The 26,271-nt window shown below is 34.9% G+C and overlaps 2 protein-coding genes across 2 annotated transcripts in view; one reads left to right on the top strand and one right to left on the bottom strand.

Moving 5' to 3' along the window:
• Positions 1 to 15: 15 nt before the first annotated feature.
• Positions 16 to 10,613, top strand: LOC121379949 (ribonuclease P protein subunit p21-like). Its single transcript, XM_041508643.1, has 4 exons — positions 16 to 149; positions 4,282 to 4,382; positions 9,237 to 9,319; positions 10,474 to 10,613. The coding sequence occupies exons 1-4, from the start codon at positions 81 to 83 to the stop codon at positions 10,590 to 10,592; spliced, it is 372 nt and encodes a 123-aa protein (XP_041364577.1). The 5' UTR covers positions 16 to 80; the 3' UTR covers positions 10,593 to 10,613.
• Positions 10,614 to 14,607: 3,994 nt separating this feature from the next.
• Positions 14,608 to 26,271, bottom strand: part of LOC121378379 (tubulin-specific chaperone D-like) — a 47,799-nt gene continuing 36,135 nt past the window's right edge. The window contains exons 30-37 of the mRNA XM_041506519.1: positions 24,869 to 25,007; positions 23,405 to 23,526; positions 21,721 to 21,798; positions 20,407 to 20,496; positions 19,463 to 19,550; positions 18,029 to 18,138; positions 17,403 to 17,484; positions 14,608 to 15,590 (exon numbers count right to left, since the gene is read on the bottom strand). Of these exons, the coding sequence (XP_041362453.1) occupies positions 15,564 to 15,590; positions 17,403 to 17,484; positions 18,029 to 18,138; positions 19,463 to 19,550; positions 20,407 to 20,496; positions 21,721 to 21,798; positions 23,405 to 23,526; positions 24,869 to 25,007 (736 nt within the window). The 3' untranslated portion in view covers positions 14,608 to 15,563. The remainder of the gene's footprint in view (positions 15,591 to 17,402; positions 17,485 to 18,028; positions 18,139 to 19,462; positions 19,551 to 20,406; positions 20,497 to 21,720; positions 21,799 to 23,404; positions 23,527 to 24,868; positions 25,008 to 26,271) is intronic.

Here is a 26,271-nt window from a genome sequence, read left to right as displayed (position 1 = left end):
CTCTGATAGAGTTACCTGCCCATTCGACATCCGGAAGTGGTTCTTGGTTATTGATAAAAAGTTCAAAATAACACCAGAAAATGAATAATGGAACGCAGGCTAAAACTAAAAATAGAGATATTTATCAAAGGATAAACTTTTTGTATCAGGAAAGTTTCTTTTTGGCAATCAGTACGTGTGTCTTTGTGTGCGTGCGTGCTGTGTCAGGCCCTGACTCAGGGATCGAAATTTAGTGTATTGTCTGATCCAAATTGTTAACAACTACAAAAAATTACTCTCCTACCTTTAATTGCCGTTAGATTTCCTCCAAAGTTTGTCCAGACACAAATCGCAAAAAAAAACACTACAAATATACAGATTCCACACGTGACTGCAACGATGTCGCCGATATTGTCTTTGCTGAGATTGCATAGGGAAAAATACATGCAGTTTTCTGCCGTCTGCCATGTTGCTTCTTTATGGAATACTCTTCAAGAGGGGTGAAAGCCTCCAAAGTATGTGACACAATTACTATGAAATCGATGATCTCTAGTGGTATCATTAAAATAATAATAATATTAATAATAAATAATAATATGACGTCATCACGTTTGCTTTTATATCATAACATGTTATGACGTTGTTAGATTAAGTCCTATCCTTTCACTCCTCTTGAAGAATATTCCATAAAAAGTCAAAATGGCAGCTGATACAAAATTACATGCTTTTTTCCCTATGAGCTCTCAGCGAAGTCGATATAGGTGACATGGTTATCATCTGGTATGTGGAATATTACTATGAAATCGATGATCTCTAGTGGTATCATTAAAATAATAATAATAATAATATTAATAATAAATAATAATATGACGTCATCACGTTTGCTTTTATATCATAACATGTTATGACGTTGTTAGATTAAGTCCTATCCTTTCACTCCTCTTGAAGAATATTCCATAAAAAGTCAAAATGGCAGCTGATACAAAATTACATGCTTTTTTCCCTATGAGCTCTCAGCGAAGTCGATATAGGTGACATGGTTATCATCTGGTATGTGGAATATTACTATGAAATCGATGATCTCTAGTGGTATCATTAAAATAATAATAATAATAATATTAATAATAAATAATAATATGACGTCATCACGTTTGCTTTTATATCATAACATGTTATGACGTTGTTAGATTAAGTCCTATCCTTTCACTCCTCTTGAAGAATATTCCATAAAAAGTCAAAATGGCAGCTGATACAAAATTACATGCTTTTTTTCCCTATGAGCTCTCAGCGAAGTCGATATAGGTGACATGGTTATCATCTGGTATGTGGAATATTACTATGAAATCGATGATCTCTAGTGGTATCATTAAAATAATAATAATAATAATATTAATAATAAATAATAATATGACGTCATCACGTTTGCTTTTATATCATAACATGTTATGACGTTGTTAGATTAAGTCCTATCCTTTCACTCCTCTTGAAGAATATTCCATAAAAAGTCAAAATGGCAGCTGATACAAAATTACATGCTTTTTTCCCTATGAGCTCTCGGCGAAGTCGATATAGGTGACATGGTTATCATCTGGTATGTGGAATCTGTGTCATTGTAATGGTTTTTCAAGATTTGTGTCTGGACAAACTTTGGAAGAAATCTAACGGCAATTAAAGGTAGGAGAGTAATATTTCGTAGTTGTTAACAATTTGGTTCGGACAATAAGTCAGTAAGTGTGTCTGTGTGTGTGTGGGGGGGGGGGGGGAGGGTTACCACTATTCGGAGCAAGATTTCCGAACATTCTAGTATTCAGGATTAGGTTTAGGGTTAGTGGGCGGTCATTTACCCACCCACCCACCCCGGACAATTGCCTCCCCCCACCCCCACCCCACCCCCCCCCCCCCCCCCCCACCCCCAACCCTCCATGAATGATTATGTATTCGGAAAAGCTCGGCCAAGTAAATGTATTCGTAGGTTCAATCGGAACACTTCGGTTATGTCCATCTTTACTTTCCATTTATGTTTATTTCTCTAGTGGATGTGATTATTGTTTGTATATATATATTGCTTTAATTTCTCGTCATACGGTCATAAAAGCACCTTATTCATTGCAAGACCGAATTTTGGTAAAACATTCCAGATATATCTCACATCTGATTAATCTAGGGTGACAAAATTCCCTATATAACATGGGGTCCCAGTCAGATATTAAGAAAATCACTAATCTCTTCAACATGGAAATTATCACTAGTAACCGAGGTTGTATTATTGTTATTTCATATTAAAAGGGGCAAATGACCGGGGGTGTGGGGTGGGTGGACAAATGACCTAAGGGGCAAATGTCGAGTGGGGGGGCAATTAATGACCCAGACCCAGGTTAGTGATAGTATTAGTATGCATGCTGGAATGTTCGGAAGTCTTTCCATAACTATAGGCATGTTTAGTGCTACTTGCCTAACGCCGATGACAGTCACTTTTCGCACCCTTGTTTTGGCTTCGTACACAATAAATCTAAGATATTTTACTGTAATTTCACTTGAAACCCATATTTCGTAAAAGGTATAATTTTTTAATCACAAGATTTTCTTCAAACACATCCAGGTGCATTAATAATGTTCAAACAAAAATATTGTTTCTGTTGCGAAGAGATAAAATGCATGCAGTAATCAACTACTCCCGTAAACTGGCTCGAACTTAATGACGGCAATTGGCGTCAGTGAGATATAAATTGCCATAGGCCGGAAGCACAAAAGTGCCGTCGGTAAAGCTCCTCAATAACGGCAAAATGTTTTCACCTGGTGTATTATAGCTGCCAATATATAACATTAGTACATTTAAAATATGTCTACATACAGCAAAATAACCTTTCCTTATTTATTAGCTGCAAAAGTCTTAAAACATTTGCACCACGGTTCTGTGCTACATTGGTGGTATTTAAAAACATAAACTGATTTTCTCTTTCATTGCTGATATATAGTACTTTTAATTTTAGAATGTAATTGTTCACCACATAACCTATTGACGGTTCTCGTGATTTTAAAGTTGCGTAACTGACACACGAATAGAACAACGGTTCTCGTGAAATATTGTGCCTTGTATCTTCAAACAGTTAAGCAAATACTCTTAATTTCTTTAATGAATAGTGGTTCTGAATTAAAACAGGCCATTACAAATTGCAAGAACAGTAGTTTCATTTGCACAATATCGCTTGTGCAAATCTAGTTTTACATAACCCATTTTTTTTATTCACGCATTAAATTTAGGACATGATTTACATGGTAATAACAAGTTTTGAAAAAATGAAATGGGTTTTCTGAATTTGTTTTTGCACAACCCATAAATGGTTTATTCCAAGTTTCAATTCACAGAGACCTGTAATACATGTGGTGTTTTTGTTGGTATGTCATTTAGTCTTCTATAACTTTTCTGACACCTAGTAGCCATTGCTTTTGTTCATAATGCAGAGCAGTTTGGACCATTTACTCACTACACAGTACACACATATCTCAGTATCTCACTATGGGGATAAAATAGATATTAACAAAGTTTCATTCTTTCATTTATTGGTTTTGCAGTGTACATGTTCTTACCTCACCAGGGCCCTATTTTACAAAGCAATCTTAGCACCAAGACAGGGGTGCAGAAATGGAAAATAAATTTCACTAGCCAGCTGAACTAGTACCAACTAAAATTTACTAGCCCAGAATTTATACTAATCCACCAGAACTTGATTGGCAAATCACTTCTTTCATATAGATTTACAAAATTCAAGTGACATCTCACAAATATTTAACAAACCAATCTATTCATAACCGGCAACATAATTTGAATGTAAAGAATCCATTTCTAAGTAGTATTGACCTTTTTCCTGACTGTCGTGCTTATGCAGTTGATTATTTAGAACTCTGAAGTCTTCTATTGTCAATGCTGTACATGTATTACATATTTTGTCATCATTCTGAACAGTTTGTTTGAATGGTTTTAAATTCTGGCATGACTGATGCTCTGTCGCGGATTTGATGGAAAATTACAGTCGGTCAGAAAAACTCAGATTGCCCGTCGGATTGATTGTTGCATTTTTTAACTCGACCGTCAGAATTTTTACTTGCATTTGGCGAGCGGGAGAGTACTTTCTGCACCCCTGCAAGATCATCTTCAGTGGCTTAGATAGTTATAGTTAAGGTGATCTTATCTCTAAGATTGCTTTGTAAAATGGAGTCCATAAAAATAGCTAAGCAATTGAAGGAGAAAGATTTTGACCATTTATTTAAATATTGTAAGTCATTTTCTTTTTATCATTACAGGCAGCATATCAGAGTTTATTTATGTCCCCAACTGACCTCACCTTATGCCGTTATTATGTTCAAATGCTGAAGCATGTTGCCAAAAGGCTGGTCCTAAGGCTGTAAGTAAACATTTTCAGTTTTTATAAGCCATTTTACTATGTTATTTATAGGTGCATAGTCACCATTATAGATCCTTAACTGTGGTGGAGAGTTAAGGAAGTACTTTTGTTTTTGAGGGACACAGTAATGATCACACTCCTGTGTGCCCCGGGTTTAAATCCTAGGAATGTGCATTATTGTGTCATTCCTTGAACAAACTTGCTTCTGTTTTGTGCTATTTTATTTTATTTTATTTTTTAAATTCACCATTTTAATGATTTACTGAATCCAATCTGCAATGATAAAAACAACTCCCTTACCATGTTTTAATAAATTGAATGTTGCAGGTACATGTGCTTCCCCAGTTTATCTATCCATGATGATAAAATCAACATACACGTCTTTGTGTACTTTTTATAAGTTGGAATATGATTGTTTTGTTGAATAAATTAACTAGGATATTTTTATTATAATTATAATTATTATTATTATTTTATCCCACTGCTCCCTTTACTTTCTCACCTTTGAATTCCATCTCATTTCTTCAGCAGCTCCTCCTGTCAACTTCTTTTGCTGTCCACCTCCACATCCCAGTCCTTGTCTCTCCAACCGCAACAGGTGCTTGTGTTTTGTGACTATCCATGCCACACACCTGTCATTTGCCATCAGCTTTAGCTGTGGGCTTAGTCTGATCACTTTGGACAGTGTTCATCCCTCCTTTCCCCTCCCCCCACCTTTCCTGTCATGGACGGAGGAGTCGGCCAAGGCCGGCTCTTGTGCCCACAACAGGCGTGTGCAACAACAGCTTGTTCTAAATGTGCACATAAAACCTGACCTGACAGTGTTCAGTAGTTACTTCTTGCATTCAAAGGCACTTGTAACCCACGTACTATACTCCTCTACTGCAGGTGGTCATTAGTTAGTGCCATGATTAGGACTTTTAGTTACTACTAGTAAGTTCTCAATGGTGAACGTGATTAGGACAGTAAAAAGGTTTATTTTGTTTAGAGCACATTTAGTTATTTTAAAAACAATTTCACATTTTTTCCTATAACTTTGTAGAGTACAATTTTTCTCTCTACAACATCTTTAGGAGCACAATTTTCTCTCTACAACATATTTAGGAGCACAATTTTTCTCTCTACAACATCTTTAGGAGCACAATTTTCTCTCTACAACATCTTTAGGAGCACAATTTTCTCTCTACAACATCTTTAGGAGCACAATTTTCTCTCTACAACATCTTTAGGAGCACAATTTTTCTCTCTACAACATCTTTAGGAGCACAATTTTCTCTCTACAACATCTTTAGGAGCACAATTTTCTCTCTACAACATCTTTAGGAGCACAATTTTTCTCTCTACAACATCTTTAGGAGCACAATTTTCTCTCTACAACATCTTTAGGAGCACAATTTTCTCTCTACAACATCTTTAGGAGCACAATTTTTCTCTCTACAACATCTTTAGGAGCACAATTTTCTCTCTACAACATCTTTAGGAGCACAATTTTCTCTCTACAACATCTTTAGGAGCACAATTTTTCTCTCTACAACATCTTTAGGAGCACAATTTTCTCTCTACAACATCTTTAGGAGCACAATTTTCTCTCTACAACATCTTTAGGAGCACAATTTTTCTCTCTACAACATCTTTAGGAGCACAATTTTCTCTCTACAACATCTTTAGGAGCACAATTTTCTCTCTACAACATCTTTAGGAGCACAATTTTTCTCTCTACAACATCTTTAGGAGCACAATTTTCTCTCTACAACATCTTTAGGAGCACAATTTTCTCTCTACAACATCTTTAGGAGCACAATTTTTCTCTCTACAACATCTTTAGGAGCACAATTTTCTCTCTACAACATCTTTAGGAGCACAATTTTCTCTCTACAAAATCTTTAGGAGCACAATTTTTCTCTCTACAACATCTTTAGGAGCACAATTTTCTCCTTTGAGGAGTGTGATTTTTACACCAGGTTTTAAAACAAAATAGTCGAGGTGATGAGAGTAATTATTCTGTATCCAAGTGAGTGCATAATTGCATTTTCAACAAACATACAACTTGAAAATAGCATCTGAATGGACAAGGTTTGAGCTAGGTCGAACTGTGAATTGTAAACTCGAAAGACAGAAGCAATCGGTGTGACTTTCACCTTTGAATTTAAAAGGAAAATGGTGAGAGAATATTTCTTTAACCTCTCCTTGGATGATAAAAATAAAGTTAAAGTTTGTTTTGTTTAATGACACCACTAGAGTACATTGATTTATTAATCATCGGCTATTGGATGTCAGACATTTGGTAATTCTGACGATTTTAGAGGAAACCTGCTACATTTTTCCATGAGCAGAAAGTGGTCTTTTATGTGTGTCATCCTATAGACATGATGACAGGAACCAGAAATAGCCCAATGGACCCACACATGGGGATCGATCCTAGACTGACATGTGCATCCCTACCACTGGGCTATGTCCCACCCCTAATAAAAATAATTAATACTTCTTATATTAGCCAGGAAATGTTGTTCTGCATAATTTTCACTTAATTGAGTTGTTAATACAATAAAATTTAGCATACACTAATTTAAAGACAAAGTTAGTGACATTTATAGTTATTCACTTCCATGAAGAAAGTGCACCCAAACACAAAGAACCCGTACTCATTGTTACAAGTTTACAACTCTGAAATACCAATTTCTGAGCACCCTCACTGCGGGGAAAGGTATCTTTCATGCAAGAGCCCTTGTTAACTTATGAGAGCAGTCATGTGTATAGATTCTCTCATTCTCTAGATCAGTGGTTCCGAATTATAAAAAAACCCTGGTCAGGATGGTGAGGGGTGGGGGGTGGAGTGGGTTTTTTTTATCACTTTCTTTTTGGGTTGACAAGGACCATTCACAACTATCAACATCTTCACAAACATGCAAACTGTATACTTGTGGGAGTAAACGTTTTTATTCATCTTCTTTGAATGCTTATGTTTTGAGCTGCGGTTAGGTGCCTTTCTACAAGTAGTTTGGCTCAGCTCATCTCAGGGCTTACCCTATGCCTAGTGCCAAATTAGCCATTTGCTAATTTTTATACAAAGTGGTTACAGCATTTAGTATATTGCCAAGACAATTTTATATAAATTGTCCATTTTGTAATATTTATCAAAGAACTACGCTACATATACAAAACATTGGCTGAAACAAAATTATTGTCAGTGTGAGCCTAGTATCTGTCTTTGGCAGTGATCCATGTTAGTCCAGCCTCTACCCTTTGACCAGTCCAGCTTGGGTGACCCGGAGTGATCCATGTTAGTCCAGCCTCTACCCTTTGACCAGTCCAGCTTGGGTGACCCGGAGTGATCCATATTAGTCTAGCCTCTACCGTTTGACCAATCCAGCTTGGGTGACCCGGAGCGATCCATGTTAGTCTAGCCTCTACCCTTTGACCAGTCCAGCTTGGGTGACCCAGAGTGATCCATGTTAGTCCAGCCTCTACCCTTTGACCAGTCCAGCTTGGGTGACCCATGTTAGTCCAGCCTCTACCCTTTGACCAGTCCAGCTTGGGTGACCCATGTTAGTCCAGCCTCTACCCTTTGACCAGTCCAGCTTGGGTGACCAACAGTGATCCATGTTAGTCTAGCCTCTATCATTTGACCAATCGAGCTTGGGTGACCCACAGTGATCCATGTTAGTCTATCCTCTACCCTTTGACCAATCCAGCTTGGGTGACCCACAGTGATCTATATTAGTCCAGCCTCTACCCTTTGACCAGTCCAGCTTGGGTGACCCACAGTGATCATATTAGTCTAGCCTCTATCCTTTGACCAATCCAGCTTGGGTGACCCACAGTGATCCATATTAGAACAGCCTCTACCCGTTGACCAGTCCAGTTTAGCTGACTCACAGTGATCCATATTAGTCCAGCCTCTATCCTTTGACCAGTCCAGCTTGGGTGACACTACAAGGAGCCGAAGTTCCTCAGGTCTAGCTTTCGGTGTCACTGAGACAAACAAGCTACCTAACCATGTCAAGAAATGGATCATCAGATAGAAATACCAGTTTACACTTTTAAAATAAACTAACATGTTGATAAAAATATTTTCTACAAATCAATTTTTTTGCTGTATATGCCTTTAGGTGTCTCTGGGAAGAGGGGTACCAAAAAAGGTTGTTTGATTTGTATGCTAGTGAAAATGTTGATAAAATACTAGTAATGTAACAATTACGCTATTTCATAGTTGAATGCAACTCTTATATGAAATGTTTTGAATGCATCTTGTATAAAATAATAAAAAAAAGTTAAAAGTTTGTTTTGTTTAACACCACTAGAGCACACTCATTTATTAATCATCGGCTATTCGATGTCAAACATTTAGTATTTTTGAAAAATGTTTAGAGAGCAATTCCGCTACATTTTTCCATTATAAGCAAGGGCTTTTTTATATGCACTATCCCACAGGCAGGATAGCACATACCACGGCCTTTGATATACCAATCATAGTGCACTGGCTGGAACAAGAAATAGCCTACTGGGCCCACCGATGGGGATCGATCTCAGACCGACCGCACATCAGGCGAGCGCTATACCACTGGGCTGTATTCTGCCTCTTGTATAGAAAAGGTGATGGTGTATTTGTATTGATACTATTCTTTTTGTATCCTAGGTGGAAGCTGTGGGTTTCTTCCTTCTCTTGACCAGATGTTGAAATTAGCATGTTAAATACTAGTACCGGACAGTCATTAATTAAACAGTTTGCTGGGATATCACGACTCAAAATATTTTCCCATTCTTTCTTGACAATTACATATTATATTATTGGTGTTTTGCACGTGAAAGTGTCGAGTGTTGAAAATAATGTAATTTCATATTATTTTGTTTCAGACATCCCGAAATGAAGCGAACTATATGTAAGAAATGTAGTGTTATTCTCTGGTCCGGCATTACAGCAAGAGTACGACATAAGAGTAAGTGTGACATCATCCATTTGTTCTTTAAACCCCACCAAACTTTACATTTGGTATTTCAGTCAGTTTGACAATGTTCGTATGTTATGGATATGTCTGCAAGTATGGAAATTATGATGGTCTTAATCATTATATTTATTACAAGCCTTGCAAAATCATTATTAAAGCAGCATGGTAATAAAGTGAATGGTCAAATCTTAGGTTTTTAAGTCATTGCTTAAATGTGTACAAGATGAATTTGACAGACCTATTGAAGAAGCCGTTCATAATATTAACAGTGTGTTGTCTGGCATTATTGGCTGTAACAAAGAAGGATTAATTAGCCATGTAAAAATCTGCTTCCAACAGCTGAGTAATTTTATTTATAAGCCTGTACCCAAACACCGGCCTCGGTGGCGTAGTGGTTAAGCCATCGGACTACAGGCTAGTAGGTACAGGGTTCGCAGCCCGGTACCGGCTCCAACCCAGAGCGAGTTCTTAAGGGCTCATTGGGTAGGTGTAAGGCCACTACACCCTCTTCTCTCTCACTAACCACTAACCAACTAACAGCTAACCCACTGTCCTGGACAGACTGCCCAGATAGCTGAGGTGTGTGCCCAGGACAGCGTGCTTGAACCTTTATTGGATATAAGCACGAAAATAAGTTGAAATGAAATGTACCCAAACTAGGTTCAGGCACGTTTATCCCATGCCAAGCCTGTGACAGGTATTAACATTATGGATAGTTTTAAATTAATTTATAATGGGAAGGGTTTTCATTTTTTGCATCTGCCAAAACACAAATTTTAATCAAATTATTAGTTGAGCTTAATTTTTTGATTGGGGGTCTAAATATATATTTTAAAGATTAACTAATAACATCTACTCTTTTTCTCCCACCATGCCCTGAAGGATTGGAATGGAAATGGTTGGTTCTCATGCAGGGAAGGAATTTAATTATTAAGCTCCTGCTTCTAAGTGTATTCACAGTTGCTGTTACATGCTACATTGTACATGTAGCACTGGGGATCTCAAGTGATGTCAGAAGCCAGTTGCAAAACAATGATAACGGTTCAAACCCAATATTTTTTTCATGAAATTAACCATGAAATATTAATTGATCAAATGTTATTTATTAGCACCATATTAAATTTCTAATAATCATGTCATTTCAGGTAAGGGAGAGAAACATACAGTTGTGACTTGCATTGAATGTGGATCAACAAAAACATTTCTTTGGAGTAAACATGATCAGTTGTGGATAAACAAGATGATGCTACCTACATGTAGTTAGTCATTAAAATATTGAAACAGTCGTCCGAGTTTACTTGTTCATGATGTTTGTGAGGCCAGTTTGAAATTATCTACTCATAGTCTTGGGGTACATGACTGTAAAATTAATGTGTTTAATAATTTCTAAATTTAGTTTAGTCACTGTAATTTCAAATTCTGTTTTATCCACAAATATTACGTTGATAATAGGAGCATCATGACCAGCGATCAATTTAATGATCATCCAAATATCTGGTGTGGCTACCCAATTTTATGACTTTTGAATTGCCTGTCTGACAATTAATAAATGATAGAAGCCACCCATCATAAAAGCCACCCTTTTAAACAGGAAAGATAGTCCTGGTGTACAGGTCATGTCCGGCTGAATTATATGATAAATATCAATATAAAAGAATAGAAGGCATAAAACAAAATTGGAACAACCTAATTATTTGATGGGCAACCTCAATGTGAGCTCTTGGTTGCCATTTGGATAATCTCCAGAAATGTTAAAATTGATCCCTGAACTGTTGGTATGCAGTATGTTAGTTTTGCAATTAACTTCAATGGTTATGTTTGTCTGACATAGATGGCATATGAATGTTTTGTTTAATGACGCCACTAAAGTACATTAATTAATAATCTGCTATACAGTAGGATATCAAACATTTGGTAATTATGACTTGAAAACTCAATACATTTTTCTCCATTAGCAATAAGGGATCTTTTATATGCACTTCCCACAGACAGGAAAGCACAAACCACGGCCTTTGACCAGTTGTGGTGCACTGGTTGGAACGAGAGAAAAAACAATCGGTTGAATGGATCCACCGAGGTGGTTTGATCCTGTGACTCGAGCAGGTCAGGTGAGCAGTCCGACTGATCCAAATCATGCCTCCACAACTGAAACATTAAACTCGTTACAGTTGGGGCGGCAGCAGGAGTGGGCTCCAACTTGTTCAGTAGAGTGCATCGCAGGATCGAATCACTTCAGTGGACCCATTCTCTGATTGTGGGGCTTTCCATCCTAACCACTGTCCCATGACTGATCCAAATCATGCCTCCACAACTGAAACATTAAACTTGTTACAGTGGGGACTGGAGTGGGCTCTAACTTGTTAAGTAGAGTGCATCGCAGGATCGAATCACTTCCAGTGGACCCATTCTCTGATTGTGGGGCTTTCCATCCTAACCACTGTCCCATGACTGATACAAATGTACTTCAATGTCCATGGTATGTGCCATTTTGTCCTGTCCTTTCTGTGGGAAAGTGCATATAAAAGGTCCCTTGCTGCCAATGGAAAATGTAGCTGGTTCCTCTCTAAGACTGTCAAAACATATTTGACATCCAATAGCCCATGTTTATTATAAAAAAAAAACTATTTTACTCATCGCACTTCAGGAAAGTTCTATACAACTGATACATTCCTTTCAAGATGGGACTTTGTGAAAGGGCTATGTGTAATGTGGGTACCTGTACATGTAATTGCTTCTCAAAGCTGCAGTGGGAAAAGTGTATTGATCAGAGTTGGACCAAATTACCATTTCTATGGATCGCATTTTGTCTGTGAAAGTCAGCAAGTCGAGTTAGATCCCTGAAGCAAGTAATACACCGTAAGGTGGCAACATATTTACACGAGTCACTTGCCACAGTAACATCTCAATTTATAGCAGATTTTATTATCTGAAGTGCATGGGAAAAGTATTAAACAATGTATTTTATTTCTCAGGTAATTTTAGTGTTTATTAAAAACCTAGGCACACAAAAAAAAAAAAGTGTTGGAATTACTGATAAATTTAAAATGCAAGAAAGAAAAAAATGGAGGAGGGTACATTCCATTGTTTGAGATGTATTATTTTTTGTCATATTTCAGATTGGATACAAGTACAATCTTTTTGTTGGTCATGGTAGAAAAAATGGATGCTCAATGAAGTCGTCTGTATATTTTAACGAGTTCATTGCAAGTACATTGTTTAATCACAGTGCTACAGATTACAGGATTAATTTTTGTTCAATAAGATACACTACTGCCATGTTAATTAATAATTTGACAACTCGAAATATAATGTCAAAGTGGTGCTGAATAGCGACCTGCAGTACTTTTCAGGAAAGATCATTTTTTATTTTTAAAGGGACATTCCTGAGTTTGCTGCATTGTAACATGTTTTCAACTAATAAAATATTTCTACGATTAAACTTACATATTAAATAGAATTTCTTGTTTAGAATATCAGTGTCTGTATATTCAATGTGTTTTTGGTCGTCTTTGTAAGAAGCCCAAACTGGATTTTGTCTTCAAATAATTTCGTACGTAAGAAAAAATAATATTTTAGGAAATAAAATGAAATTTAACCTAGTACAAATTTTAGAACGATCAGAAACACGTTTAATATACAGCTACTAATATTTTATGCAGAAAAATATATTTGATATGTAATTACAATCGTTAAAAAGTCTATGTTAGTTGATAACATCTTTAAAATTGCAGCAAATTCAGGAATATCCCTTTAAAGTATGATTAAGGGTATAGTAACAAAGTCATCAGGGAGCATGAGAAAATAATTTGAAAAGAACGGACAATTATTTTGCCAGAGAGGAGAGGTAAACCTGTTCTCCCCCAATTTCATCTTAACAGATTTAACATCAAGTACTTAAAAAAAAAACCCACCTAAATCCATAGAAATTATATTTACATGTACCACAATATGATAACACTTTCAAGCTCAGTCATTTCAATATCATCATTCCATTTTAATACAAGAAATGGAAAGTTGCCATCATGATTGAAAATATATTCAGTATAATTTTATGTAACACAAAATCTGGCATTTTATACACCTCATCTCATGCTTTGTTTTGTAACACTAAATACTATTCCCCCTACCAGATATCAAAACCCGGTAGTCCGGTGGGCTATGAAATGTTTTTTGCTTGTCCAATCACTCTGCAATCAACATATTGCTTAATGTTCTGTGTCTGAAATTCCACCTTTCATGTGCGTGCTCTGCTACCATGAGTCGCTGAAACTGTTACTTGCTCCCCAAGTTCACCTGATACGCTATCGGTTTAGGATTGATCCACGTCGGTGGGTCCATTGGGCTATTTCTCGCTCTAACCAGTGCACCATATCTGGTATACCAAATGCCGTGGTATGTGCTATCCTGTCTGTGGGGTGGTGCATATAAAATATTCCTTGCTACTAATGGGGAAAATGTAGCCGGTTTCCTTTCTAAGACTACATGTCAAAAAAGTACCAAATGTTTGACATCCAATAGCAAAAGATTCATAAATCAATGTGCTCTAGTGATGTTGTTAAACAAAACAAACTACTTCTTCTGCTCTCCCAGTTTGACCAACATGTGGGGAATGCATTGTATAATTTAGTGAAATAAAAAGAGCATATTTGTCAATGACCAGATTTTTTAACAGTGGACTAATACAAATAATTTGAAGTAATTTAACGGCCAGAAAGAATAATACCAATAACGAAAAATGAAATACTCAAGTTTATGCAGCAAAAAGTAAAACTCCCAAGAAACAAAAATAGCCTCAATCATTATTATTATTAAGTTTAACACTTGAAGCATGTCAGCTTTGTACATAGAGAAAAATACACGAGTGGCTGTAAGATGCCATTTATCTTACAAGTTATTTTAAAATGTTAGATACCATTTATCTTACAAGTTGTTTTAAAATGTTTGATATCATTTATCTTACAAGTTGTTTTAAACTATCTAATGAGCGAAAGCGAGTTTAATACATTTTTAAACGACGAGTTGTAAGATAAATATGGTATCTAACTGACACAAATGTATTATTTTATTTTTTACATATCCTCAAAGACCAGGTTTTAAGCAAGCTTTTAACATCTTTTTCGACTAAAACTTATTCACAGCACTTGTACTGTAACTAACTTGTGCGTCACAGACAAATGATTGTCAGGTGTAATAGATTTTGATCATGCTGTTTTTTCATTGGATGTATGGCATTGGTGACCTGGTCATCACCTAGGAACAACAAATCGTATGCCTTGAAATTGTTAACACACATATATATGTCAAAAATAACGAATAATGTTCTTGCCAACAGGTGTGTAAGAAATCACAATAATGCTTTGATGAAAGCAGAAGTTAATTACTAAAGTGGGTGCGAACAGATCGAGTTTCTTGGAAATGAACTTGATCCAACACCAAAAGCTTCTCATTGTTGATTAGTGAGCCAGCAGCGTGAATGTAGTTTCGAAAGTGATACAACTAAAACAAGCTAAATACAGAATTATTTTAATGTGAGCTGAAAGTATTGTTTATAAATATATGAGGCCAGTTGTAAAGTTTGTATTGCCAAAACCAAATGGCCATTATTTGTTATGGAATCAACCATAATTTTGCGAAAATGTCCATTCGATATGGCCCTGATCACATATTACAGTTTTATCATTCAGATTATGTTAAGAAATTTGTATGGCACACTTATTTAAAAATAAATGGCCTGTTTGGCATCAACATAATGACATACCATCTGATTGTATGTCACAACATGTTTAATATGTTGCATTTGTCGTTTCTCGTTTAAAACTTAAGTTATTTGGATGTTCATTCAGTCTAAACATTACTTATTGAATAATGACTGTATATCACAATAGTATGTTTAGTATTTGATGTTATGTTAGTCGTTTCTCCTTTAAAACGTCACAAGTATTTGGATGTTCCTTCAGTCTAATCATTAATTAATTAACTGCTGACTATCACAATACCATGTTATAGTTGATGTTGCTGTAGTCGTTTCTCCTTTAAAACTCAACAGTTATTTGTATGTTCATTCAGTCTAATCATTACTGATTGAATAATGACTGTATATCACAATAGCATGTTTAGTATTTGATGTTACGTTAGTTGGTTCTCCTTTAAAACGTCACAAGTATTTGGATGTCCCTTCAGTCTAATCGTTACTGATTGAACAGTTGAATTGTGATATATTCTGTCTGCACACTCATCAGTTCTGTTTGTCTGTTACTGTAAGCTGAAATGATTGAAATAATGCATGTTAAGACACAAATAAAGTGTTTTTAAAAATATTTTTGAAATAAAATAGATGGTAAAAAAAAGATCAAACAAGCACATATAACGTAATGTAATAAAATTCCATATGACTACAGAGTTAAAGCAATTTGAGAAATTTTAATAAAATCCTGTATGACCCTGACCTTACTCTAGACCCGAGTGGCGTGCAGTTGATTAGTGCCTCTACGAGTACAAAATAATAAGACTGAAGTACTCGTGGGTCCAACTCGACCCGGACCTGAATACTAGATGATAATGAGACTAATGAATAATGTAAAATAGCATTATGCATCTTAATTCCAGCACTGAACAAGGATCCTAAATAATGCCATTATATGCATCATAGCAATTTGTTTTGTTTTTTACCAATCTTTAATTTATACAGAAACATTACAAATGCATTTATGTATCAAATTGTTATATATGATTATATAACATTATTATACAACAAATTAGATATATGTACTTGGATATAAATTATATTACTTTGATGTAAGGCCATGAATTCAAGGCTCCCAAACCTTGACATGGTCAGAATGGACGGGGGAAAATAAATATTTAAAAAAATAAAAAAAATTTTTTTTTTTTTTAAATGCCATTCTATTGCATGTCTCATAGCCTATAATGTAACCGGCGGCAAGCATATGGCTTAGTGACGTTAAAAAAATACAATTAAATGTTCTTCCTTGTATGGGTACTTGAGTCCTGTTAACGGACTCTAGTCTTGCTAAACTCGGCTCGTGCCTGAATACTCGTGGAGACACTACATTTGACGTACATATCATAGCAAATGTGAAAGTCATTTATCAACAGATTTAAGAATTAAATGTTCATTAAATACATTTTTATTAAACCTTAACCCAAGTTTCAGATGACTTTTATCTGGAGACATTGTACATTCATAATGAAATAATGTGGAAAGACCATAACTTTGTGAACAGACAAAATATGAAACCATTCTTAAAAGGATAATAAGTTATAATTGTTTAGTTGTGTAATGATTTCGTGTAAATAAATATGTAGGAAATGACTCCTCAGCTGGTTAGGGATTTTCGAAGCTATCCTAGTGCTATGACATCACAAAACCATATAAGGCTATTCATCACATGCCATAGTGACGTCATAGCTCACAATGGTTTTACAATTTTGTAAGGCTAATATAACTGATAATATGAGCCATGTTGTGGGGTTTTTTTTAAAAATAATCCTGACCCATGACAGTGCCCCAATCACCCCTATTAAATATAGCAAGCATGAAAACTAGACACCAAATATTTTTACCTGTCGCCTGCTAAAGAATGCTGTAAGCCAAAGTTTAATAAAGATAAAGCTTTAATTATAGCTCTCCATATTGGCTTTGATTCTAACTAAATTGGTAATCTGTCAACATCAACTTGTCAATATCAACAATCTGTCCACATCAACTTGTCAGTGTCAACAGTCTGTCCACATCAACTTGTATGTATTAACAATCTGTCCACATCAACTTGTCAGTATTGACAATCTGTCAACATCAACTTGTCAGTATTGACAATCTGTCAACATCAACTTGTCAGTATTAACAATTTGTCAACATCAACTTGTCAGTATCAACAATCTGTCCGCATCAGGTTCATGTTTTACGTGGTGGTGAGGGGAATGTTTGGTTCGTTCAGTCTTCTATTCCTATACTTAAAACACAAGTCATCATGGCAAAAGACAAAAAGAACGTCACACAAATGGCACAGCTATGTTCTTACATTTAAAACAATGGAACAATTATGTTACATACCTTGGATGGGACTGGTCTGACAATTCCTATAATATCACAAACTTTATTTCTTATTGGACGCACTTCATCAATGGATGTATCCCTAGAAATAATTTTAAATGATTTAAGTGCTATACTAGCAACAGTATCTATAATTATTTTAATTTATTTTCAATATATATACTTCTATTTCTCTAAAATTATTTTGAGTGTTAAATGACCTGTATTAATTGATCATATGTCTAGTGCATCCTCTGGCCACTTAAAATTGGTTTCCAAATCGCTAAAATACCTGTGTTAAGTGCACAAAGTAATTTTTTGTTTTGAATGTTCTATTAACAAGATTTTAGAATTAAGCAATCTTCACATATTCACAGGTACTTGTATCCATTCAGCCCAGTATCTTCATGGTGTATCAATTAAAGAATTGTCACTGTGCAATGCATCTAACTGTCTCTGAGAAAGCTAATTTTAACATCTATATCTTCAAGGACATAAATTTGGTAACCAGTGGAAGCTTGTTTAATATCCCAGAAATAATGTATTGTACAATATTTTCTGACAGTACATATTTATGTAATGGTAATATTGTAGTTTGTGGTGGATATTAAAGATAGCCTCGACAGTTGAAATTCTTCACAACTAACCAGTTTGTATCACTGAGGATTGTCATCACATTGTCCAGCTCATTCTCAGGCACTATATCATCATATGTAACAAGTGCTTCATACAGCTTGTTAGCTGTGCTTTTTCTTACCTGCGAAAAAACAATTCTGTTAATTCAGGGGATAACTTTACTGTGTTTTTCAATATGCTGTCATAGATCAGTGGTTTACTGTCACAAATTTTGTTTTATTGGAGATGCTTTTTTTTCTTTTCTTTTTATTATTATATATTTTCTCTTCTTCACAGAAACCCTTTTACTGTAAGACCTGTCCCCAACCAGGGTGAATATAAAGGACGGGCAGTCAACATAACCTTGATATATTACATATAACAGGTTTTTCAATAAATCCTAGAGTAACTTGAGGAATAGCTCTAGAGTATACAGATACTAATTTACAATGAAATAAAACTATCGCTGGTTGTGTAACTGCTTAGAGTACAAATTCTTCAGGAGTAGAAAATTATAAAATATTGGAGATGCTTTAGAAGAACCACTAAAACCAAACAATTGCAACAATTAAACCACAAATGTATATCTGCAAATCAGAAAACACAGTAAGGTTATCCCTACATGTATTTTAATTTCAACTGCTTGCTGTTTATTAATTGTAGTAAGAATACTCGTTATAAACTTCACCAGCTGGTGAGGTCTTTAGTAAAAAGAGACGGGTAACAGAACTATTAGTTGTTCTAAAAACACGTTGCATAACAAGAGATATTTCATTACTATAATACTCTTTTTATGGATATAGCCTAACTAAAGAATATGTTCACTTCAGACTTAGATAATGCACTGTTCTACACTCAAGTTATGTCAGTATGACTTAAACATTTTCAACAGGTAAAATACAGGCTTTACTACCTCAGATTGTAATGGAGATCCAATCAGATTTGTTCTTACAAATCTGTGGAATTACAATATTTCTTAGCTGTCAATATTAGTATTTTTGTGCATTTAAATTTTTTAAAACTTGTTGCGTAAGATAAAGACGATAATACTATTTAAATGAAAAATAAATTTAGAAATACAATATTTAGAAATTCATTCTTCCATCTGTTGGTCATATTAACACTTAAAATGCACTTTCAAGTCCATTACATTGGGACTTGTAACAACTAATACTAATTTACAACACTCCACCTCATTTCCACCATCAATCTAACTATAGATATAACTCACAAGAAAGTAAACTTGTCAGGGCAATTTTTTATTCTGTGGACATGTGAAAACACTGTAGCTTGAAAATCATGTAAATAATGACTTCCTAGCAACAGCTATTTTCTCATTAACTACCCTTATATTTTAACATAAATGTCCTAGGAATAACATGATCCAGTCAAATGCCACTTAGTATACTGTTACATTAAGGTGTGAGTGTGTTTAAAACTAAACATTCTACTACAATTACACCTACTCTTGGGTATTTGTGACAAAGTAGTATCATAAGTGATGACAGAGATAGCCTTTTGGTTTCTTCTCGAAACTGCAACAACTCCGTTAAGCTGAAATAACAGTGGGTGAAAACATGTTTGTTACAATCAAATTAAAATTCAACATAAAATGTAATTTAAACAAGTTTATATTTTCACTTCCAGACACACACAGTAGGGCCTACTTTTATTTCTGTTAGTAGGTGACAATATTCTATAAAAATGCCAATGTGCACTGACAATGCTGTCATAATGAAAAAAGAGGTCAACCATATATATGATTCACCCCTTCCAATTCTACCATGTATCTATATGATTTGTTTTAGGTTTAAACACTGGCAGCTAGCTGCTACACAATATCATGGAACTGATCTATAAAGTAATATTGTGGTTACACATAGAATTGTGTCTAACTCTTAACATGTTGAATCACACCCACTGGTGAGAACAACATGGGAGATTTTTATATCACATAGCAATCTCCCTCATATGTGGGATATCAGTTTAAAGACATCTGATTGGCTATTTCATGGTGCTAACCTACATGCCAAAGCCACATCATCCAATGAAATTAATACTATTGAAACTGCAGTGGTTGCTTTGTGATATACAAAATGACCTTGCAATCTAGTTAAAGTGCCATAAATGTGTTATGTTGAATTATTATTTTTCTACATTTCTTACATATGTTTTTATTTCAGAATTCAGACAATAATGTTATCAGAAGTATTAGTAGTACATGAAAGTTGGGATTTATTCTGACAAAATGAATACATTTTTATTCATTGTCTTTACAATGAAAATTTGATCTAACCAGAAAATTAATTATAAAACATTCTACTACAATTACACCTACTCTTGGGTATCTGTGACAAAGTATCCCACAAAACAATGCAAACATCATGCTACATTGTAAATAAAAACTCACACATCAGCAGCTGCCATAAGTTTGAATGGGTCAGAACTTCTGTACATCTCTTTTTTCACCAAGTTTAATAACTCCACCAGGAACGAATGGCTGAAAATCATCAAGCAAAAGATTACTGCAAGATTTGTGTTCCGATATGTACAATGGCTTTTTAGGGTGTCGGATAAAACTTTTACATTAATAATGACAGCTAAGGAAATGCTGCTTTTTGTCCTCCCACCCCTGCAGATGACGATAAATCACTGCAAATACATGTATGTGCTGGTGTCACTTTTCCTATTAAACTTGTGTGAATAAAGAATCTGTACATCAACGAACAGTCATTGGTAATACAGAAAGCAGTTATTCATCTACATCGGTCAACAGGTCTGCAAAGTACTTGGCAAAACAATAATGGCGGCATTGCAAACATGTACATAACAAACTGGAAGTTCAGTTTAATATTTTACAGTTTTGGTATGCATTGCAATGCTGATACTCTAATCTCTTTCTGAAATTAAAATGACAGCCATTTTTATATATATTGCTCCTGTTTCTACTGGCAAGAAATGTTTATATCTTTTAATTTAATCTCTGAACATATTTATTCTTTGGATATTTTGTGGATATCATGATATAATTAAATTTCTGTTACATTCATTACAACGTAACGTTCATCCGATTGGTCCAGACGTAGCAACGGGAGTTTGTTCATTTTTCGATGAATGTAAAAATTACATCGTCAGGGAACGTCATATGTGATGACGTCATTTTATATGGGCAAGTTGTCTTAATGAGCGTTATTGTTTATGGATAAAAAATTATTCAAAATAAAGTGTCGTTTTAGTGTTATTATTAGCATGTATCATTCAAATTTCATGTATCATTCAAATTTAATTATAAGTATTGTCTGTTATTTCTTTTACGTTCATCTGGGTATGAAAAAAAAAAATCATCCGCAAACTTATGTGAGAACGGCTTCGCTGATTCACACAGTTTGCGGATGGTTTTTTTTGTTCATACCCCGATGAACGTAAAAGAAACAACAGACAATCCTTAAATTAAAAAGGTAGTGTGAGTTCATACATACATTCATTTTATTTCTAAACATACTGGCATACTAAGGCTTAAAACTGTAGTGTGTAAAATATGAAAAAGTCATATGGGTAAGCAGAGAGCACTGCTTTACGAAGCAATCTTAGTGCAAAGATCAACTTAATTGCATACGGTAGCTACATGTATGCATTTTAAGGTGATCTTAGTGCTAAGATCGCTTTGTAAAACAGTGCCCTGCATTTTAACTCATAATTTAAACTTGTGGAAATGTCAACAAACCTAGTGTCATCGACAAAGCACTGGAAACATCCTTTTGAAAGAAGCTGGGCTGTCATCTTCAGCAGTGGAATGGATACTCTGAAACAAATCATGCAAACACAAGCATGTTCACTCTATATTACATTATCTCGTAGTCTTCACAAAAACATTCATAACCAATATTTGCATGGTTCTAAAGTGTCACATTAACAAATTAACTATTTAACTTTAACCTCAAAGGTAGATAACATTTCATTAACAGAATTGTCTGAATATGTCAGTTTATCAGTTATAGCTCAGATTATTATGGAAGCTCCTCAACACATCCAAATTATTTTTATTACTAAGAGCAATAAATTATGGAACAATCAGAAATAATATTTATTATAAAATAATTAGACTAACAGAAAAAAGTTCCTGTGCATCATTAAAATCTCAGTAATACTTATATTTTTAAATAAATCAAAATCTTGTGCAACTGACAGACTTAAAGATAGTATAATCTGTACACAATTTCATCATCTTATCAGAACGATTTACTTCATAAATTATGCATGTTCTATTATGCTGTTATAATATTAGTCATTCATGTATATTGATATTATGTGTGCAAGTTCTTGGCTTGATTCAAATATCTGTACTGTATGTTTAAACCCATCCCAGCATTTGTAGTTTGTATGTAATCGCCAGTGTTCGAGATTAACGGTATCCCGATATCCCAGGGATACCAGAATTTAATTTTGGATACCAGACTTCAAGAACTCAGTATCCCACCGGGATGCCATATAATACTAAATTCTCAGGTGGGATACCAGATTTTGAAATGTTAGTATCCAACTGGGATACTGGCCAAAAATTTTAATCTCGAACACTGAATCGCTGAAATGATATTTTTGTAATGTTATATTTTATAGCATTTACTGAAATTTTTACAGTATGTAACATCATCTTGTGAAGAGGCATTTATAAATAAATATCAATATTGTTTAAAAAAAAAGAATTGACAGACTGCCTCTGGAATATCAAAGGGAATGGTTACACAATAATTTTCTGAAGTTTTCATGACTTTAGTTCAAGCACACAATTCTGGATACATTCATTTGGTGCACAAGAACCTTTTTCTGCTAGTATGATAATGAATAAATAATAAATAAGATAGAATTGTTTTGTTACAACATCATAAACATTGAGATGATGATAATGAAATAAATGGTGAAGCCGCAGTATTTCCATTTTGATATGGAATTTCATGACAGAGCCATGCTCCACGCTTGCTGTCAGTTGAGCTATTTCAGTATCACCTGAGCCCAGGGTATATGGAATCTGAAGTAACTGCCAAGTAATCATCCACCATTTTTTTAATTGAAGTTATTCAGTACAGAGCAACACAGCAATAATTGGACTTACTTTCACATCATGGGATCTCAAAGTGTAAGTGCTACCACACCTCTTAATGACCGAGTTTGGATAATCGATGAGATATCTCTTTTCAGTATTTGTCTGTCTATTTGGGGTTGTTTTTTGGGTTTTTTGGTGTTGTTTTTTTCTTTTTTTCCCCAATCTATTTGTTTATTTATTCATACACTATGTATTCATTTTTGTCAGTCTAAAAAGTTCACAAAAGCTGTTCAACTATCATTTCTGTGATAATTCACCAAGTATTCATTTGTCACTGTCAGTCTAACAGTTTCCAAAAAGTGCTCACCTATCATTTCTGTGATAATCCTTGTATATCTGTATCAGAGTCTGGCTGAATACATCCATGGCTGAAGAATCTTCGGAGATCTCATGTAGATAGTTGTATAGGGAGGAGCTCGAGTATTTGACCTGTAAAACATATTCAGTGTACAATAATCTAAAGTTTGTTTTGTTCAACAACACCACTAGAGCACACTGATTTATTAATCGTCTGTTACTGGATGTCAAATATTTGGTAATTTTGACATATAGTCTTAGAGAAGAAAACCACAACATTTTTCCATTAGTAGCAAGGGATCTTTTATATGCACCATCCCACAGACAGGGTAGCACATACCACAGCGTTTGATATACCAGTCGTGTGTGCACTGGCTGGAATGAGAAATAACCCAATGGGCCCACCGATGAGGATCAATCCCAAACCGACCGCGCATCAAGCGAGCGCTTTACCACTGGGCTACATCGCACCCCTACAATAATATAATTCATTATTCTTAACCTAAAACATTCAGTAGGAAATCTTAGCTGCAGTATAATTAATTACAAATGGTAACCACTGTTTAGTTTGTCTATGTGCTTCCATGAATGTAATTTGATCACTGCTTACCAGTCTTATGCATGTCTGAAATCTCAGGTGCAAAATAATTACTGTTCAGTTTATCTATGTGCTTCAATGCGATAAATCAGATAAACACCACCAAATATATTAAAACCGAGATAAATTTGTTAATATCTTTGTTTAACAGTCTGAAATCCTTGATTTAATATAATTACAAACCATTATTACTGTTCAGTTTATTTACTTGCACCAACAAGTGCATTTTTATCTGATAAACACGATCACCTTAAACTGGCTGTGTATCATCTTTGAAAGCATGAGGCTGTTTGAGAAAAGTAGGAGCCTTTGTCTACTTATACAGTGAGATATGTAATTGTAATAATGAAAAGTAGGGACCTATGTCTACTTAACATAGTGATGTGTTTAACTGTACTAATGAAAAGTAGGTACACATGTCTACTTAACACAGTGAGGTGTGTAATTGTAATAATGATAAGTAGGTACCCATGTCTACTTAACACAGTGAGGTGTGAAATTGTAATAATGATAAGTAGGTACCCATATCTACTTAACACAGTGAGGTGTGTAATTGTAATAATGATAAGTAGGGACCCATGTCTACTTAACACAGTGAGGTGTGAAATTGTAATAATGATAAGTAGGTACCCATATCTACTTAACACAGTGAGGTGTGTAATTGTAATAATGATAAGTAGGGACCCATGTCTACTTAACACAGTGAGGTGTGAAATTGTAAACATGAAAATTAGCAGTAGCCATCTAAAATCACCTCCTAGTGTCTACTAATGAACATTCTTATGATAAAATATATCAACCTGACAAAAATATGTTAATATTTTTTGTTTACTAAAAATCAGCTAGTAATGGAAAGTGTAGAAAACAGTCTTGTACCAAGGACTCTGTAAGGCCGCCCACACTAACTGTGAGACCGAGCAGGACACTGTATGTGAATGTAGACAGCGACAACAGTCCAGTGAGTTGAGGAAACGTCTCTGATGGAGCAGCCCAGTTTATTTCCTTGACGTCCTCACTGCAATAAGACAGGTTGTTAGAGACAACATCGTTAACCAAACACTACCGTACATACTAGTGAAAAGAATCCAAGAAAGACTCAGTTTGACTATAGTTACTGTATCTATATTTCTAAAACTGGATATACAACAATACTCGTATATTAGTTTTGCATGTATTTTGTGCAATAGCTGAAAGCCATCCATCACTCCTTTTTTCTGGGGTTTTTTCCTTAAATTTGTTTTGTTTGCAATTTAAAGTTGCTGGCCTTAGTTTCCTAGGTATGTAATTCTAAACAACAACAAGCAACAAAACAAATGGGTATCTAAAAAAAGCATGTAAATTTGTCAAACTTGATAGTAATGTGTAAAGTGATGGTTAAAAAGTTATAACTGCCAAAAATATTTTTATTAAACTGCCTAATAACCAGAGATGTTCCAATGTTTGATTGTAATCGAAAATTGATTGGTTCCGCTCTACCGGTGAGATGATCAAATTATAAAAATCTATAATCAATTGTCATGGAAAATGTTAACCAATTGTCCCCCAAGTTAAGATGATGGAACTGATGTTAATACGTTGGGTTTGATATTTGTGTTCATAACGAAAAAAGGTATTAAATAGTTTTTACAATAAGCAATTTGTAAGGTCTATCCAAGTGAACATGACCGTAAGTGAATGGTTGTTATAATTCTAATTCTTCTCAAGTTCACATAGTTCTAATCAATTGTGTAATCGAAATTTTTTATTGGTTGGTGCAAACTGATAATAACCGATGATTGATGATGAAATTCCAACAATACTAATAACTATAGTCAGCTGCTTTACAAAACAATTTTCAAAGAAAACCATAATTATGATAATTCTCTAAGGTAACAAAATAATGGCAACACAAACAACTTGGCATAAAAACAATTAAACATTAATATGATTCACATAACAGCTTCCCATAAAAGTAAAGTAAACTTTGTTTTGGTTAACGACACCACTAGAGCACATTAATTTATTAATCATTGGCTATTGGATGTCAAACATAGTAATTCCAAACTATAATTCCATTAGTAGCAAGGATTTTGTATATGCACCATCCTATATACAGGTGGCGAGCTAGTAGTGGTGTACTGGCTGGAACGATAAATAGCCCAATGGGCCAATCAACGCAGATCGATCCTAAACCGACAGTGCACTAGATGAGATCTTTACAACTGGGTTACGTCCCACCCCAGCTTCCCATAGACACATACAGGTGGTGAGCTAGTAGTGGTGTACTGGCTGGAATGATA

The sequence above is a fragment of the Gigantopelta aegis genome, chromosome 8, assembly GCF_016097555.1.
Source record: "Gigantopelta aegis isolate Gae_Host chromosome 8, Gae_host_genome, whole genome shotgun sequence".
Lineage (NCBI taxonomy): Eukaryota > Metazoa > Mollusca > Gastropoda > Neomphalida > Peltospiridae > Gigantopelta > Gigantopelta aegis.
This window is presented reverse-complemented; position numbering and strand designations above follow the sequence as displayed.